Source organism: Pecten maximus, chromosome 13 (genome assembly GCF_902652985.1).
Source record: "Pecten maximus chromosome 13, xPecMax1.1, whole genome shotgun sequence".
Lineage (NCBI taxonomy): Eukaryota > Metazoa > Mollusca > Bivalvia > Pectinida > Pectinidae > Pecten > Pecten maximus.
The window spans coordinates 11,556,986-11,578,803 of NC_047027.1; the positions used below are offsets into that span (position 1 = coordinate 11,556,986).

Genomic DNA, 21,818 nt, shown 5'->3' on the forward strand with positions numbered 1-21,818 from the left:
TTGACAATCCCGGTGTTAATTAGGGTGACATGCAATACCCTGATTTAAATGACAGAATGAATTGACACGGAATTTTAAATTGTTAACACTTTACATATTCGTCATTCGGTGACAATTCTAATGTTTAGAAATGATATATATGCGCAGGCCCTGACTAATTGGCAGAATCAATTGACACGGAATTTTAAAAAGTTCAATTTTCTTAAAAGTAAACAAACAATCTGATGAAGAATTCTAGACACGTACATGTATATATTACCTGTTTATACAGGTGGACTAATGAATATATATATCACCTGTTCGGGCAGGATTTAATCACGTGACGTCCATACAAATAACTTTTAAAACGTCACACACAACATATAAACATGTATATATAAATCTGTACCAAGCTGATGACCACCGTTCTTTATTTCGTATACGTGTTTATATATATAATTACCACTTTGTTATATGATATCAACATTCTGGTTTTACTTGTCACGTGATAAAATTTTACTTAGCTGTTTGTAATAAGTATGTACAATATGATTTTGGTTTGGTTTATTTTGCCTTACGTCCTATTAACAGCCAGGGTCATTTAAGGACGTGCCAGGTTTGGAGGTGGAGGAAAGCCGGAGTACCCGGAGAAAAACCAACGGCGTACGGTCAGTACCTGGCAACTGCCCCACGTAGGTTTCGAACTCGCAACCCAGAGGTGGAGGACTAGTGATTAAGTGTCGGGACACCTTAACCACGCGGCCACTGCGGCACCTTGTACAATATGACTCCTACGGTGAAATATTGTACAATAAATAAGAGGGCGAGGAACTGATCATTTTCATCGAACGATGGTTAGCCTTGAACTAGCCCGAGGTTCCTCTGGCCCTGGCACCATGTATGGTGTAGGTGTCAGGGCCAGAGGAAATTCGGACTAGCCCTAAACCTAGTATCATACTGTTACACTGTTTAGTATACTCATCATTTCGGGTGGTCGGGTGGCACAGTGGCAACACGCTTGCCTTTCACCTAGACGGCCGGAGTTCGATTTCCCGATCGGGCGTAAGATCTGCCTGACGACGTGGTTTTTCCCCAGGTACTCCGGTTTCCTCACACAGTAAGACCCCTCCCGCGCTTCAGCCCGGGGCCAACAAGCGTGATTAATATAAGTTGATATAACTTGTTTCGCAATTGTTGTAAGATAAACATAGTTTGCATTTATTTTACATTTTTAAACTCATACGGATAATTCCAAATACGCTTCACCTGACTTACATTTCCTGTCCCTGTGTATATAGGATCTGGTACAAGGCGCCATTAATTTACAAGATATTTTTCTTTCTCAATCGTATATTTTCACGCGTCATACTGATTGAGTGAGCGACATTCTACATTAAGAGTTAGTTGAAACTTGTCCAGTTTACAGTTGTATCCAGGTTTTAAAGGGACGACTTTCCTGTAGGTGTATCAGATTACACTAAAGACAGGTGTCCCGTGACGTGTATAGAGGGATTCATAAGAATGATACTACATGTCTGACGGGGAATTGTGTTTTAAATCAGTACATAGGTTGGAATTCCGAGTGTAAACGTTTTAAGATTTTAAGAGATAATCTGGTCCATTCAGTTTACTTAGCAGAGTTTTAGTCCTACAAAGTGATTAACCGAAAAAAAACATGTCTCATCAGCGAAAAAAATCCAAATCCTAACTGGAATGTCCTCAATTAGGCCCGTCACAAATAAATATGTGTTTAGTGTCCCTGTTTACCCACTATACTGTTTAACGATTCGTTTCGCTCATTTCGTTTCGTTTCAATTTCATTTCTAATTTTAGTAATTCCCATATCGCTATAACAATATGGCGTCCCCGTTGATGCGAACACATCTATAACCAATTTCAAATATAACATTTTCTGGGATAAATCTTTGCCATGGTTTACCGGAAAGTTAAACAAGATAACTGAGTCCAAACATGTTTCTACAACAAGAAACTTTGGTCTCGCCAAACTTTTCTAAAACCTATGACAGAACAGATTTAACGGAAGATTTTCAAGAAACATGTTGCGATTTCCCAGAAGTTTAGCCGAACCAGACCAATGAAGTTGTTTAAAAGTTAAGTAGCTAAATCACTTGAGTGAAAATCTCATTTTTAACTTTAATTCAAAACTTTTGTTATTTACCCCTTAGAATTAATCAGGTAGGAAGAGGCCGTAGAGTCCTGTACGATTTACCAGTAACTATTTCACGAGGATTTAAACACTGTTGTTACACTGCGATTACGCACTAATCACCTTCTCAACAACTGGGCCTTCATTTTATTGTTGGTAGAAATTAAGCCCGAGCCGCTCAAATTCTGAGTCATGCATTATTAAGTATATTGAATCATGTATTAATAACTAAATAATTAGTCATCATACTTATCAATTAACAGTTGTCAATGGCGAGGTCTAAATAGATTCTGAAGGCCCTTATCAGCGTCCGCCTATATTACATTGAGAGACATGGTGTAGGGTCGATCGGTAAAACATGTATCGGGTCGCACGTCCTAGAGATCTAGAAACTGAAATGTCGAGGTTTGAAAATAAAGTTAAATACAACTGTATCCTATAATATTCAAAAGTATATACCATAGGAATGTGAGCACTGTCCATAACTAAGTATAGGAACTAGAGTAAATCGTAACTAAATCAGGCATGGTCTTTAAAAAATGATATTGGCCCTGCTTTTAAAACGTGAAACTGCTGACAGTTACGATAAAAGAATGTGATTTGTATTATATTTTAGACATGTCTCACCTTATTTTAATACATATATTTGTTTGATAATTCTTAATTCCTGTTGTTTGTGAATTTTTAGATTTTGCCACACGCATTTTTTTTCCAAAATGGATTGACATCGATCTTAATATCATTGTTGAATGAGACATCAGTTCGAATTTACAATATATTCCTAAATAAATAAAACGATGGTCTAACCAAAAGTCTGGTGAAAATAAAGTCGGCCTCAGTTATATGGAGACAAAAAACAAACATACCCAAGTCTGCCAAAACACACGCCTGTTTCTAACACACAGCGGAGACAGTGATCATGGCTGTTGATAGATAGTAACTAAACCAAACTGGCACTTTATGTAAAGAGAAATAGGCGACCAAATTCATTATTTATTCAACTGTGATCAACAACTTATACTCAATAGTGGACGGAAATATATGTCTAGATAGTATTATGATAAACCAAATGCATTAAAGTTTCATACATTATTCAATTACGTAACTCAAAATGAACTTATTTCATTGGCTAAATTTATTATTGATACAAATGAGATAATTAATTCACAATACTGCTGTCCATACTGTTTTACCATGTATCATTGTTATCAATTTGTTAAAGTTCATATTCTCTACACTGTACTGTTTACGAATAAACAACTGTCATTGTCAATTACCATTGGGGAAAATATTGGAACGTCATCAAACCCCTGGTGTGCCTCTATACAGACCAATGACGTACGGAAACTTATAAATGACAGGAATACCAATACACGGGGACAAACAATCGTACAACACGTCAACTAATGGCATTGTCCTATAAAACAACTCGTCAGGTAAGAAATTAAGTTTGGTTGAAAATCCAATGCAATATTAAATACTAACCAATCTTGAATCGTCAGACAAAAATAACGCATTTGCGTTTCGCTTGAAAAAGTTTTATATTATATTTTTGAAAATGACTTATATCTGTTGAGGGACCGGGCATTAATACGACCGTATGCATGTTCATTTTCTCAAAGAAAGAACGAAATGTGTTATTAATACGTAAATCGTTATTTAAATTATGATATTCAACTCTCGATACCCCTTATAAACCGGACACTTGTATAAGCTGGACATATCAGCATATCGATCCGGTATAACTATATATACTATATATTGATATTGATATACTAAACTTTATGTACATGACCAAAACAGCCATTGTAAGTAGTCAGAACACGAGGCGGGGTCCCATTACATAACGTATATAACATCACCTGTGTACTCAGACCGACCCTATCAGTTCCGAATCAAACAAAGGTCTCATTCAGTTGTAATTTTCAATTTTTGCAAACCTGACTGATTTGTGTGGCGAAGGATGAAGTGTTTATATAAATAATTCTCCCGTGAAAATTAAATGTCTATATTCGTTTTGTAATTGATTTAAAGGGATTTGAGGATCTAACTACATGGACGATATAAATCCAGATATAGCGGATTTGTCATGTCCCTATGATCTAAACTCTGTTAAAAAATACATGAAGAAAATACTGTGAACACCCGCACTACCGTCTGACGTGGGGCCACCTAACCAAAGGCTAAAATATCACAGAGATTCGACACTACTCTTACATCGCTTACCAAACTCCGCCGGAAGTAGATAACGTCTACTGGAGAGCCTCGTTTTAAAACCCAGGTGGCGCCAAAGTCTCAGACCTAAGTAAGTACACAATAAACTGACGCCTACTTACATACTGTATTGTATACTTAACTCTTACGGCGTGTGACATTGGCAATAATGAAAGATAAAATCATATTATAAAGCTAGATTGAACGTTCTTATGTAAGAGTGGGGACGGGATAATGGAATAACGCGCCACGCTGATGTAAGATCTCGCGACAGATACCAAGTTGACCTTTATGAACGAGCTGACATAAAGTGTGATGTTCAAGGCCGGACTACCTATAGGACCGGACGGACACAAAGTGAGATGTTCAAGGCCGGACAGACAAAGTGTGACCTTTGTGACCGGGCGGACATAACGCGTGACAATATATATATACAACATATAGAATGATACACAAAGGAATCATAAACACGTGTCAAAACACCTATATATATAGGTTGACGTTACAGCATAGACATGACCTTTGTGACCGGGCGGTCATAACGCGTGACCTTTGTGACCGGGCGAACATAACGCGTGACCTTTGTGACCGGGCGGACATAACGCGTGACCTTTGTGACCGGACGGACATAACCCTTGACCTTTGTGACCGGACGGAAACAAGTTGACCTTTTATTGCGGAGTCATTGATGTCCATGTGTTACTGACCTGAAGTTCGGTATTAATAGCCTTTAATATTGTGTTATTAACCTCAATAGATTCTAAATTTTAACCTTGAAGTTTCTGTTTTATTAACCTACAGATTCACTCGTTATTGACCTTTAGTTTCTGTCATTGACCTTTAGTTTCTGTTATTGACCTTTAGTTTCTGTTATTGACGTGTTATTTAAACTAAGAGTTTTCCTATAAACATCGCCAACCATTAAATCTATCCTGACTTTGTACTGTCAAGTATTTCCAAACCACTCACTGTTATCCTCAACAAGACGAACTCTATTAAATCATGATTGTGTCAACATTTCAGACGTTTCAAAGTACAAATCGCCTTGCTCCTCTAGACCTTTCTATCAGGTATACGGCCCCGGAGTGTTTAAAAAGTTTGTGTTTATGTATGAAGTGTGGTTACACTAAGTTACAACAAACACGGCGCGCGATCCAGACGTTTTCTGACAGATAAAAATAAGTTATAACGATTTACAAAACATCGACGTATTCTACCTTTGTTTACAGTCGCATCATTCCGGCAAATTATATCCTGGATGGAAATGGACGAAATGTTGTGATGGCCGTTAGATGCGATAAATAAAACCTACCGTTCTGATTGGATAAGATATATTTTCATGGTTTGACGTACATGTATATCAATTTTTATTTATTTGACAGAGTGGAGTCATTTAGATATAACAGAACTGTCGATCTCCTGGAGGCGAAATGGAGATTTCAACATGAGATTCTTGAATTACTGCAGCATTTCAATAACTTCTGAATCTGTCCGAATCCCAGCAGGTTGAGATCACCGCCTTACTACACAAAAAGTTACTAATTATATCCCTTTACAAGAAAATGTGGTTCAACTTGCTCAGGACATGAGAGCATATTCTGACTTTTGAATAATGGATAGATGTTATACAATATATTGAAAATATTGTATCCAAATGAATGTCTGATGTTAAAATGAAATTCAGTTTCAATAGCCATAACTCGCTCGATAATAGGCTACAGAGTAATTCGTATTGAAACTAATATAAAACCATTTGACGCCGGTTGGAGAGTTCAAAGTGATATTCTGTCAGAGCTTTGACGTTCTACAAACATACTGGAGACTGTGTAAACATGCACGTAACTAGCCTGTCATCACACGTGTTTGTGCAGCACGGATAAAAAATAAGGTCAAGGGTCATCGATATTCGTTTTTTAAATGAAATTTCTGATTTTCCTCACTGTAATTTAGGAACAGCACGATGTTTTTCCTTTCAGATACATTGTCACTCATATCCCTATATGGTACAGTAAAATTGATACTTTATCTAACATAAAAAGCAGTGACACTACAACAATTAAAAATATTAAAGGCTCACAATCTTACCAAAATAACTAAAGGGAAATGACCCTTTAAATCAATAAAAACAAAGGTCGAATGGTCATGTGTACTAAAGTAAATAAAAGGGAGACAACTCTGTACATCAATAAAAACAAATTGTGACAGTGCCGTATACCAAATTAAATAAGGGGAGACAACCCTGTATATCAATAAAAACAAATTGTGACAGTGCCGTATACCAAATTAAATAAGGGGAGACAACCCTGTACATCAATAGAAACAAATTGTGACAGTGCCGTATACCAAAGTAAATAGGGAGAGACAACCCTGTTTATCATTAAAAAGGCCAATAATGCTGTGTACCGAAAGTAAGGAAGACAACCCTGAATATCACTGTAAACATTACAGGCCACAGTGACCCGGGACACGCGGACAAACCCTGAAGGAATTAAGATTTACAAAGTTGTTGAATTCCTTCAATACGGGTAAATGATCTGTTAATATAGGGACACGTGGCTTTACCTGTGGTCAATATCTACCTGAACAGGTAGCTATATTTAGAATAATGTCATATAAAAATAATCATTATTTACAATAGCTACCATTGCCTTTGTTCACATCTATTACATATCATGATGTCATTTTACTTCGATTATCCTGAGAAGGTTTCCTAAGGATTAATTGTGTGCCCTTTTCCAAGATGATATACCCACAAATGTCACACGCGAGATTTGAATGGTCAATGATATCGAGAGGACTGACATTATAAATAGCATAGAGAGTAGAAAGTCGACGATTAATTAACGCGTAGTAGTAGGATTGCATTAGATATCTCAAAAAATTTGTTTCATAAATGTAACACCCGAGGAAGAATTGCTATGGACATTTCGTCAACAACATTTAAGCATAGCACGATTATATATTGTAGTTTCCGTAATTAATCCAAATTATAAACATGTAAATCTTTTTTACATTCTATATGAATTAACAATCACGGCAGTCTATTGACAAAATATCGTCAGGTGCCCTAAATAGCCAGTCTGTAAAGAATCTACGAATTACGGACATCCCTGGAGGTACAGTTATGGTAATGCTTTTATAAAAAAAATATACACATCGATATTGTCATTTTTATATAGTTGAACAATGCGCTTTCATCGACAATTCGTAATGAAAGCATTATGTCATTCATAGGAATATGAACGCAGCTCTACAAGAGCTGGTGCTTTATGGCACAGTAACTTAAAATATGTTCAAGTTAAATCTGATAAACTGGCATGCATTAATTCCTATCAATACAATATTGTATATACATTTTGTATTCATAATATTGTTTTCAATGCATGTTAAAAAATCGGTATATACCACAATACATTAGTATATTTTTACCGCTGTGGTATATTATGTAGATATGTATGACCCACCATTTACTATACATGTGAGTCTATATCAAAGTTATTTGTACATATGTTAGAATCTACAGAGGATTTGACCGCGAGGTTCTGGTAGTTGACCAAGTGTTGTATTGCACAGGCTAAGTACAATTATAATATACCGCCATGTTGGAATGTTGATAAAATTTTAGAAAAGGGAAATTCGTAATTGTTTGAATTATTATCAAAATATGACATGTAATACTATTTTTCAGATATATATGTATACATTAAGAGCAGATGTATACAATCCATTGTACATTATATATTATGTATATCTATACAACTACAATTTAATTAAGCAATTTTTACATCTTGTACGTCAGTATACTAAGGTGTCATTTAAAGAGCACGTGCTGCATTAGTATATTTTATACAATTGTAACTTAAATTTAATAGACTGTTTTCTAATGTATTTTTAACCAAGACATAATGTATCTTGTAATCAATGCAATGGAGTATATCGTACATTGTATAAAAGTGTAATCTTCACTGTATTTTCTATAAAAAATATAATCATTCAATAAATTATAATATATATATATATATATATATATATTATGCATAATAATGACGTGAGGAATAAGTGTTATATCTTACCAGATATCACTTATATACGTTGCATAATTCAATGTGTACCTGTTGTAACTAGCTATGACTGACAATGGCGTATTACACCTCAAGTATGTCACACCGGTCCATGTCATTCTCAGATATAGATTTATTCCCGTATATAAACATATATTATGATAATATATTACATACTGATGAAGCATTTAAAATTATATATAATTCTAAGTTGATATTTACCTTGTTAGCAGGCCGACTGGGCTAGAATGGACATTGACACAAATTAGATAGTTCCCCGGCCGTGTAATGATATTAAGTTGTGTCCCGGACCGTAATTACTGAGTGACGGGTCTGGCGCGCCATGTATCTATACACGGTAAACAATTGTTGCTATTTACCCCGGTTATAGAGTTGTTTAAACACCGAGTTATACCTACACGGTGTACTTATCAAACCTGTAGAAGATCAAATTGTTTTAAACGCCCGTCTAATGTAACATGGTCGAGGTGGGGGCACTTTTTTAAACGCCCACATTTTTGGAGTAAATTGAGACTTTTAAAGAGAACTGTTTAGTCATATTGTAATGGGTACAATTTTCAAGTCTTTTATTATTGTTGTATATTTTCCGGTGTTATGAAATTAAGCATTAAAGTAAATACCCATTGAAGATAGACTAAAACGGTTGTCCGGGTACAAAGCGTAATACATGTTACGGTCCATAAAGCTGATAATACATCTGTACCGGCGCCACGTCAACTTAACCACTTACATTTAATTGTTTTTGGTTTTTATTTTTCTGAATTCAAATTAAGGACAAATGGATCAGCGAACACAGTAGTAGATAGTTGGAAACATCAGTTTACTGTAGTGCATATAAATGTATGCGAAAATGTAAATAGGTATTGTCATCTTATTACTTATGTAATTATCTGTAGAATTGTGTAATAAACGTTTTAATTGAATTGTAACAGGATTATGTACAGGTATACGGACGTTTATGTACTTGTGAATTTGTCCAAGAATTATGTGGGAAAATGTTCATCATGATTTCCATATCTTCATTTTAATTGACTCATAAGTTCACAAAGTATTGCATGAATCCTCGGAAAGTCACCTACCAATGTCCGTCAAGCTGTCCTTAGATTACGTGACAGTCCAATTTACCATATAGAACGGGTTTCGGCTCACAAAGGGTCATACATTTCCTCGGAAAAGAAGCATAAGGTGACGATCCGGGGAGCGGTGGTCCTTACCCGTGTCGGTTTGTGTTTCTCGGGAGGCTGAGATATGTCTTTGGGCAAGATACATTAACCTATAGCTAGTTGCTCTGAATCACAGGTATATGTGGACATGATTATGATGGTTTTAATCAAAATATTACGTTAAAAACGAGTAAATTATTGTTTAAGATCGCCTGCTTATTTATAATACATATATATATATCATACCATGGCCTTATAGATACTAAAGGACCAAGGTATGACTTATACATGAATATATATATAATTCATATAATCATGCGATCTAATACAATAATTTACTCGTCTATAACGTAACATTTTAATCAAAAACATCACAATCATGTCCACAAATACATGTGCTCTGAATGGCATGCGACGGGCCTCCCGTATGTTGTTCATTGAAGTAGCCACCAACTACTACAAGGATATCCCGGCCTCAAAATGGCCCAACAAACAAACAAACAAAATTGTGCTAGTCCAAAATGTTACATACAATTTTAAGGACAGACTGCATTTTTATGTACACCTGGACAAATCTATATCAATATTGTCTATGTTATACGATTGTGTATACATCTAAAATAAAACAGTGCCCATGTACATACGGACAGTCCCGTCTATAGGTAAATATATCCGGCGCCTCCTACCTGACAAAAACAATAGGCCCCCTGATCACGTAGTGGTACCGTTTTGTAATGGACACCGATATGTAATGAATGGAGGTTGTGTTACGTTACAGATTGTAACAGAGATACGTATGTCACGTGACTGTATGTACATAATCAAAGAAACACAGACAGCTTAGTCGTCAAAATGTCCTCAAAACGCTGGTCAATCTAACAAGACACTTGTGTATAAGTTCGTACGGGCACCTGTAACTATCTCCAGGTAGGTCCGTTTATATTTAGTAACATATTTTCTATTTATATCAATGACCAGGCTAATCAAAAACGTGTGGAAAAAAACCCAGGGAAAAGCACATTTCTGCTGAGTGTCCTGTGTTCCGACAAGATTCGAACACCGATCCGCGGCTTGATAATCACCAGATCTACCGACTGGGCCAGAAGCATGTTCCGTCACAGTAAAGATAGAAACCATTCAGTATACACTGTATATCAGTCGTGGTGTCCAATGAGACCTACATGAATTGTACAGAGAGGACCGGTCAGTAATTGAATCCCGGGAACTACAATCGAGTAATTCAATTGTGCAGGAGATTTAATGCCAGCTAATAGGTTAGTCCGAGAGGTTGGCTAATATATCGATTGTCACAGGTGTTGGAGGAGAGTTAAATATAATCGTGTAGGACGCTAATACCATGATAACGTTGACGTTGATCAATATCAATGATAGAATTCTCTTTTCAATCTCAAATTTCTATGTTAGCCCTAAACATATGTTGACAAGCTTTTATCGTTATTGACATTTCATCTTTGAAGTTCTTTATAAACAAACTTATAAAAGAGGTGTTAACAAAATAAAACTACACTGCGCTTAACCGGAAGTAGTATTGTGTCCGTTTGAAAAGAGCGATCGAACTAATTTAAGTGGTTAGGAAACGGTGGCCTTTGCATTGTTAAAGTATTGGACCTCACGTCGGACAAACCCACATTATAGACGGGCATAACATACACGGAAGTGACGTTGGATCAATATTAGCCCGCCATCTGAGATTGATTTCCAAGTTCTATTATGTTATGCTAAAAACTAATAGAACCGGAAGTTCGCTAAAATGTTTTACAAAAACAAAAATTGTCAAACTTAACTATAAACAACTCGTTGTTAAACCAGTAATGACATGCCAAGTTACCTTGGCGTGTGAAGATCAATACAAATAAATAAATACTTTACTTTTATATCAATATATAAAAAAAAAATAAGATAAACAAACCAATCAATCAAGAAAGTTACAGTTATCTACCCTTGATGGTCACAGAACTTACAACACGTTCTCAACCCTTTAATATCATGGAAATATTAACACAAATACATGTACCGACATAGTTATCAGCTCTTGGGTATCTATCCTTACAATTGTAATTGGATGTACATGTTCTCGATGTACTCATGAAGCATGCACGATTCACAAACGACAAAGTAACCTAGCTACCATTGGTTTGGATGTCATAGAAATAGTAACATAGTTATCTGCCCTTGGAAGTCACAGATATGTTTAAGCAGTTACCAATTCATTGTATTATTACACAAACGACTTCACATTTTTGTGTACCACAGTACGTACTGTAGTAGAAATGATTCAATGTCCAATATTTAATTGTGTTTGTATCATACAGATTATATATACGGGTTATAGATCAAATACACCCGTCACTGGAATAACCAAGCTGAGTGAGAGGATTTTAATTAAGGAATCATTTATCACATTGGTGCAATACATTACAATCTCACGATACAGGCGAGGATTTACGAGACATTGTGTGTGAAGAAGGAGACATTATCGCCCCACCATAACTTCATTACGTTCTAATGGCCCAGGATTTAATACCGACATTTATCAGCGCGCCGTGCCCAACACAGAAGGGGAACCTGGTTGTTGGGATCTACATGTAACACTACTGTATATCCTCACCAGTTCTATGTTCTGTTTCTCACAGTATAAAGAAACCCTGGTCACTATGATGAGGAAACAATTATAGCCATTTTCAGAGGTGAATCTAAATATTTATTAACCCGAAGTTTGTAAAACAAACGGACACGATGTGATGCGGTGGTAAATGTCATAAAAGTTGAAGTGATACATGATTAACAAATGCTGAAGACAATGATTATTATACTTTAAGTAATAACGAATGTATGTTAATTTCACAACGGTTTCGAAAAAAAATATTATAAATCTATATCACGTCCATTCCTTGTGTCGCTTGACAATGACGTCATCAAAGGGTTATATGTACCTGTAATAACAGCACGTGTGACTTATACATGTATAGTAGACTATTAGCCCGTCATGTGGTTCTTGTTCAATGTTTACAAGTTTTATTGTGATAATATTTCTCAGGACGAATATGTGGGTAGAATTGCGATACTTTCTCTTGCTTATTCTTCTTTAAAGTGTTTTTAGATTTAAGACAAAATGAATGGTCCACGAAAATGACTTGCATTGGATAAACGGGAACATTAAGAGGACAGAAAATCATAACATTCATTTGTGGGCAGGAGAAAATCTATCAGTTTAATCAATCATAGACAAATCAATGTTTTATGGCAGACTTAAGATAAAAGTTATTATGTAATAAACGTCAATTTTCCATTGGGAGGTGTGCCGAAACTATCAAATAGATAAAATTGTGAGTAATTGTACTAAAAATTAACTTATTACTATAGACAGGAAGCTAGATCTATAATTAAAGATGGACGTAAAACTAGAATCCTCACCAGTCATGTTTTGTTGTCTCAATTCTAATTATCGCTCAAGTTTTTATTGTTTTTTAAAAAGCTTTTCTCAGCTATTGAATAAATGTAGTAAAACCCTGATAAGTTTCATGTTCATTGATTTCAACCACATGGTATGTGTCTCCTTAATTTCAAATTGAAACAATTACTGGAAAATCGATAACTACAGTTATATAAAGATACTTTATTTGACATTTACATACTTCAAGTTAAAGTTTTTGTCAATGGTGCGTTATAAAAAACATGGCCTTATGTATGAAGTAAAACTATATCAAATGAAATATCAGATGGTCTCAAATTAAGTAAATGACGTCAGAGACTAAAAACTGTACACATAAAACACGCAGTATTAGAACATGGAACGAAATAGACAGCGAGATAGACAGCAATGATGACAGGGTACCTGTCGACAAATTCCGGTTATTTTCTTTTTATCAAACGAACTACTTTACCTTCCAGTCGCCATTATTCTGCCATCGATTTTGCTCAAAGATAACTCCGCAAGGTATAACACATTTCACGTATCCATCCGCGTTAAGTAGACTCTCAATCACCTCAGATGGTTTCTGAGCAATGTAAGCAGAACTCTTGAGTTTCCACTATAACGAGGAGATATATCAAACATTGTATCGACCCTGACGAACTCTCGCGATAACGAGTATTTGATCAACTTCACACAACGTCAAAGTTTTCAATATAAAGTGTGATAGCTTTGGGGGATATTTCCATCAGGACATCGCTGATTTATTACACACGCAAACTAGGTCTTTAAGTACCATTAGGCTGGACATATCGCTTGTTCGCTCTGGAAATAAGTTAGTTTGTATCTGCCTAGTACAATGACTGACGTCTTGTGACATCTGAACCACTGCTGGTGTTCTCAACGTCACGACCGCCATGCTTGCTCCATTGATTTTAATCAAAATATATCAATTGGGCGAAAAATACGCTGAACCGTCTTCATAACAAATATATACTGAGGTATGTTCCTTTACGGAAACTCGATAGTCCAAGTAGGTATTTCAGGCGATAAAGAAATCTTAACTTTAAAATGACACGGTTTACGCACGACGTAGCGCCATGGACACGCCACGTGCTATGGATTTTGACGTCACGTTAGGACGATAATCAATATGATAGGTATTGATTTTACAGATCGATATCGGAATATCGAATTTCATCTACTATTATATCGCCTGACACTAGGTATGGACTGGTTGGTATATTGTATACAGGGACTTGTACATATATTTACACAGGGGGTCGAAATGTGAGACCAGTCCACCAGACACATGCTTAATTAATAAGAAGCATGGTTGGATAATTAATGCACGACGCAAATCGTGAAATAAAACAAAAATTAAAAGAGTCATATTTACAATTATTGAATATGATAAAATAGAACGGATTCAATTATAATGAAAACGACCATGAAGTCTAATTAATCAATTAATCAAAGTCTAATTAATCAATTAATCAGTTTTAGATAAAACACTTAAATAAGATTTACCTGGTCTGGCCTCAATAATCAAGACGGATCAACTTGATATCTGAATGTAGGATTACGCGGTATGTTGGGGAGGATGATAAAATAGGTGAATCACGTGTGATTGGGTTTCGCGGTCCCTTGGGTGGGGATTATAGTCCCCGTTGGTTGGGAACATGGCCCCATGGGTGGTGATTGAATGAAATGTGATGGAAACATCAGGTAAAATATCATATAGTACGATAATTTAGTCCCTAAAACTTGACGAGTGTGTCGTTTTGTTGTGTCCGTACCGGTGTTTTTGAACAGTCAGTGTCCCTAACTCTGGCCGAATGTGTTGTTGTGCAGTGTCCCTAACTCTGGCCGAATGTGTTGTTGTGCAGTGTCCCTAACTCTGGCCGAATGTGTTGTTGTGCAGTGTCCCTAACTCTGGTCGAATTTGTTGTTGTGCAGTATCCCTAACCCTGGTCGAATGTGTTGTTGTGCGGTGTCCCTAACTCTGGTCGAATATGTTGTGCAGTATCCCTAACTCTGGCCGAATGTGTTGTTGTGCAGTGTCCCTAACCCTGGTCGAATGTGTTGTTGTGTAGTATCCCTAACTCTGGTCGAATGTGTTGTTGTGTAGTGTCCCTAACTCTGGCCGAATGTGCTGTTGTGAAGTATCCCTAACCCCGGTCGAATGTGTTGTTGTGCAGTATCCCTAACCCCGGTCGAATGTGTTGTTGTGCAGTATCCCTAACCCTGGTCGAATGTGTTGTTGTGCGGTGTCCCTAACTCTGGTCGAATATGTTGTGCAGTGTCCCTAACTCTGGCCGAATGTGTTGTTGTGCACTGCCCCTAACCCTGGTCGAATGTTTGGACCAGTATCCCTAACTCTGGCCGAATGTCTTGACCAGTGTCCCTTATCCTAGTCGTATGTGTAAATGGACGTCACCATCCACATGTCCAACCCTTCTTGGTTTTGCCCCATTATTCATGGACACCTTCACACCCCTAACAACCGTGGACACCGCACGGCCCCATTCTGATATTTCTCAGTTACTCCCCTTTGTTCCACTCTTTCTATAGCGATACGTACAAATGTACATTACACTAGATATTTCATTACACTAAAGACAAACACTTCCATTTACTTATCTGTTGGAAAATTCACTCATTCGGTAAATAATTGGACACCTGTCCATTGTCATAACGGTGTGTCCATTTTGACAATCTTTAAAAGATGCCACAACATACGTAGCTAAGGAATTTCCTAATGAGTGACAGGCCTCAGGATAGTGATGTATCACCACGTGGAGCTATTTATAGTGATAGTTACTCTACGTTTATCAGAACATCAGTAATGTCCCTGTACATACCCGACCATCAGCTGGTTAAACAACCACCTGATCATATAATTAATGCTAATAAAATGCTTGACCCTCTCGGTCATACTATCGAGCCTGAGGCGTGGTCAACTGGAACAAATATCAACATAAAACTTCAATTTGAAAATGTAACAAAATGTAACAGCATATATAATGTCTGTAATAAATCCCACCTCCTAGATGTTAATCCTCAGTTTTCGATATGTTGGTAAATATATGAACTCCGACTGTTTACCTCCGTATTGAGTTGACGACATTACATATCAACATTAACAAACAGCGTTGTTGACATAACGGATATCGTGTCTAGGTATACACCACTGTGATAGGTCTAATCTTCTCCAACACCTCTAGATCACAGACCTCTACATCACAGACCTCTACATCACACCACAGTGTTACTGGTCAGTCACACATCTACATCACAGACCTCTACATCACAGACCTCTACACCACACACCTCTACATCACACCACAGTGTTACTGGTCAGTCACACCTCTACATCACAGACCTCTACATCACAGACCTCTACATCACACACCTCTACATCACACACCTCTACATCACAGTGTTACTGGTCAGTCACACCTCTACATCACACACCTCTACATCACACACCTCTACATCACACACCTCTACATCACACACCTCTACATCACACACCTCTACATCACACCACAGTGTTACTGTCAGTCACACCTCTACATCACAGACCACAGTGTTACTGGTCAGTCACACCTCTACATCACAGACCACAGTGTTACTGGTCAGTCACACCTCTACATCACACACCTCTACATCACACACCTCTACATCACACACCTCTACATCACACACCTCTACATCACAGACCTCTACATCACACCACAGTGTTACTGGTCAGTCACACATCTACATCACACACCTCTACATCACACCACAGTGTTACTGGTCAGTCACACCTCTACATCACACACCTCTACATCACAGACCTCTACATCACACACCTCTACATCACACACCTCTACATCACACACCTCTACATCACAACGACCTCCTACTCACTAGACCTCTAACAATCACAGACCTACCAATACAATCTACATCACGACTCTCACAATCACACCACAGTGTTACTGGTCAGTCACACATCTACATCACAGACCTCTACATCACACCACAGTGTTACTGGTCAGTCACACATCTACATCACACACCTCTACATCACACACTTTCTGTCAGTCAATCACACACACCTATACATCACACACCTCTACATCACACACCACAGTGTTACTGGTCAGTCACACCTCTACATCACACACCTCTACATCACACACCTCTACATCACACACCTCTACATCACACCACAGTGTTACTGGTCAGTCACACCTCTACATCACACACCTCTACATCACACACCTCTACATCACACACCTCTACATCACACCACAGTGTTACTGGTCAGTCACACCTCTACATCACAGACCTCTACATCACAGACCTCTACATCACACACCTCTACATCACAGACCTCTACATCACACACCTCTACATCACACACCTCTACATCACACACCTCTACATCACACCACAGTGTTACTGGTCAGTCACACCTCTACATCACAGACCACAGTGTTACTGGTCAGTCACACCTCTACATCACACACCTCTACATCACACCACACACCTCTAACAAACAGACTCTACATCAACACCTCTACATCACACCTCTACATCACAGTGTTACTGCGCATCACATCCACCTCTACATCACACACCTCTACATCACACACCTCTACATCACACCACAGTGTTACTGGTACCATCGCACAACACCTCTACATCACACACAGGTACTGTCGTCAACAACACCTCTACATCACAACCACCACCTCTCTCACAATCACACAACCTCTCTCACACTCTACATCACACACCTCTACATCACACACCACTACATCAAACACCTCTACATCACACACCTCTACATCATAGACCTCTACATCACAGACCTCTACATCACACACCTCTACATCACACACCTCTACATCACACCCGTACTGCAGTCACTTCAGTCACACCTCTACATCACACCACATGTTGGTCATACACTCTACATCACACCTAATCCACACCTCTACATACACACCAACCTCTACATCACCTCACATCACACCACCTCTCATCACACTCTACATCACAACCTCTACATCAACCACATGTTACTGTCAGTCACACTCTCTACATCATCAACACAGTACTCTCAACATCTACATCACACACTCTATCATTCCACATGTACTGGTCAGTCACACCTCTAACAACATACACACACCTCTACAACCACTACACACCTTACTCACACCTCTACATCACACCTCTACATCACACACCTCTACATCACACCACAGTGTTACTGTCAGTCACACACCTCTACATCACACACCTCTACATCACAACCAATACAGTCAATCACACCTCATCACCCATCACACACCTCTACATCACACACCTCTACATCACAGACCTCTACATCACACACCTCTACATCACAGACCACAGTGTTACTGGTCAGTCACACCTCTACATCACAGACCACAGTGTTACTGGCCAGTCACACCTCTACATCACAGACCACAGTGTTACTGGTCAGTCACACCTCTACATCACAGTCACACAGACCTCTACATCACAGACCTCTACATCACACACCTCTACATCACACACCTCTACATCACACCACTTACGGTCAGTCACCTCTACCACACACCCTACTAACATCACACCACAGTGTTACTGGTCAGTCACACATCTACATCACACCTCTACATCACACCACAGTGTTACTGGTCAGTCACACCTCTACATCACACACCTCTACATCACAGACCTCTACATCACACACCTCTACATCACACACCTCTACATCACACACCTCTACATCACAGACCACAGTGTTACTGGTCAGTCACACCTCTACATCACAGACCACAGTGTTACTGGTCAGTCACACCTCTACATCACAGACCTCTACATCACACACCTCTACATCACACACCTCTACATCACAGACCTCTACATCACAGACCTCTACATCACACCACAGTGTTACTGGTCCCATCACACTTACTCAACCTCTACATCACAACCACAGTGTTACTACTCCTCTCATCCACACATGTCTAGTCACACCTCTACATCACAGACCACAGTGTTACTGGTCAGTCACACCTCTACATCACACCACAGTGTTACTGGTCAGTCACACCTCTACATCACAGACCACAGTGTTACTGGTCAGTCACACCTCTACATCACAGACCACAGTGTTACTGGTCAGTCACACCTCTACATCACACACCTCTACAGCAGTCTCACAACCACTTACTCACACACCTCTACATCACACCACAGTGTTACTGGTCAGTCACACCTCTACATCACAACCTCTACATCACGACCTCTCAACAGTCCAGTTACTGCAGTCACACCTACATACATACCACATGACTACATCCACCTCTACATCACACACCTCTACATCACAGACCACAGTGTTACTGGTCAGTCACACCTCTACATCACAGACCACAGTGTTACTGGTCAGTCACACCTCTACATCACACACCTCTACATCACAGACCTCTACATCACACACCTCTACATCACACACCTCTACATCACACACCCTCTACATCACACACACACACAGTGTTACTGGTCAGTCACACCTCTACATCACAACCACAGTGTACTGCCAGTCACACCTCTCAACACACACACCTCTACACACACCCTCTACATCACACCTCTACATCACAACCACATTTCTGTATCACACTCTACATCACGACCCTCTACATCATAGACCTCTACATCACAGACCTCTACATCACACCACAGTGTTACTGACCAGTCACACCTCTACATCACACACCTCTACATCACAGACCTCTACATCACACACCTCTACATCACACACCTCTACATCACACACCTCTACATCACAGACCTCTAACAACCTCACATCACACCTCTACATCACAGACCTCTACATCACACACCTCTACATCACACACCTCTACATCACACACCTCTACATCACACACCTCTACATCACACACCTCTACATCACACACCTCTACATCACACACCTCTACATCACACACCTCTACATCACACAACCACAGTGTACTGGTCAGTCACACACCTTCTACAATCCACACACCTACTCACACCTATCACACCTCACACCAACTTACTCAGTCACACCTCTACATCACACACCTCTACATCACAGACCTCTACATCACACACCTCTACATCACACACCTCTACATCACACACCTCTACATCACACACCTCTACATCACACACCTCTACATCACACACCTCTACATCACACACCTCTACATCACACACCTCTACATCACAGACCACAGTGTTACTGGTCAGTCACACCTCTACATCACACACCTCTACATCACACACCTCTACATCACACACCTCTACATCACAGACCTCTACATCACACACCTCTACATCACACACCTCTACATCACAGACCTCTACATCACACACCTCTACATCACACCACAGTGTTACTGTCATCACACCTCACACACAGACCTCTATATCACCACCACAATCACACTGTACATCACACACCTCTACATCAAACCTCTACATCACACCTCTATACCACTCAATCACAACCTTACTCACACCTCTATCAACGACTCTCCTACATCACAACCACTGTTACTAACTTACACACACTCTACTCCAGACCTACTCACACCTCTCGACTACTCACACTCCACAACCTTATCATACACTCTACTAACCTCTACATCACACACCTCTACATCACACACCTCTACATCACACACCTCTACATCACACACCTCTACATCACACACCTCTACATCACACACCTCTACATCACACACCTCTACATCACACACCTCTACATCACACACCTCTACATCACAGACCTCTACATCACAGACCTCTACATCACACACCTCTACATCACACACCTCTACATCACACACCTCTACATCACACACCTCTACATCACACACCTCTACATCACAGACCTCTACATCACACACCTCTACATCACACACCTCTACATCACAGACCACAGTGTTACTGGTCAGTCACACCTCTACATCACAGACCACAGTGTTGCTGGTCAGTCACACCTCTACATCACAGACCACAGTGTTGCTGGTCAGTCACGCCTACAGTTACCATCAGTTACTACAATAATACCTCGCCTCAAAATAACACAGGCTGCTAGTATTCAAGGGGATATAAACCAACCAAACATATATATAATGACTTGGTTTATAGACTCACATCATAAATTTACACTACACCGTGAATATACACTACACCATGAATATACACTACACCATGAATATACACTACACCATGAATATACACTACACCGTGAATATACACTACACCATGAATATACACTACACCGTGAATATACACTACACCGTGAATATACAATACACCGTGAATATACACTACACCGTGAATATACACTACACCATGAATATACACTACACCGTGAATATACACTACACCGTGAATATACACTACACCATGAATATACACTACACCATGAATATACACTACACCGTGAATATACACTACACCATGAATATACAATACACCGTGAATATACACTACACCGTGAATATACACTACACCATGAATATACACTACATATTTTAGCATACTCTGGTAATTAGATGTAACAAGCATTATTTTCAGGAGACGGGGAGCTCTAGAACTCACTCACGGGTCCCTACTCCCGCGATAAAGTACAGTATATGCACTCTAACGGTTAACTACAGGTGTAGTAGGTTCGACATTGAAACTCTGGTAAAACACCATAATCTCAT

At 38.8% G+C, this 21,818-nt stretch overlaps 1 protein-coding gene across 3 annotated transcripts in view; it reads right to left on the bottom strand.

Annotated features, from left to right (window-relative positions):
* LOC117341221 overlaps window positions 1–21,818 on the bottom strand; it is a 73,533-nt gene that overhangs the window by 31,630 nt on the left and 20,085 nt on the right. Inside the window, exon 1 of one of the 3 annotated variants that reach the window (XM_033903081.1) lies at window positions 13,511–13,598. The exons of 1 other annotated variant lie outside the window; for it this stretch is intronic. In XM_033903081.1, coding sequence (XP_033758972.1) covers window positions 13,511–13,524 — 14 coding nt within the window. In that variant the 5' untranslated portion in view covers window positions 13,525–13,598. Of the gene's footprint in view, window positions 1–8,643; window positions 8,751–13,510; window positions 13,599–21,818 lie in introns of those variants that run through there. One more of the 3 variants, XM_033903079.1, reaches the window with a different exon arrangement.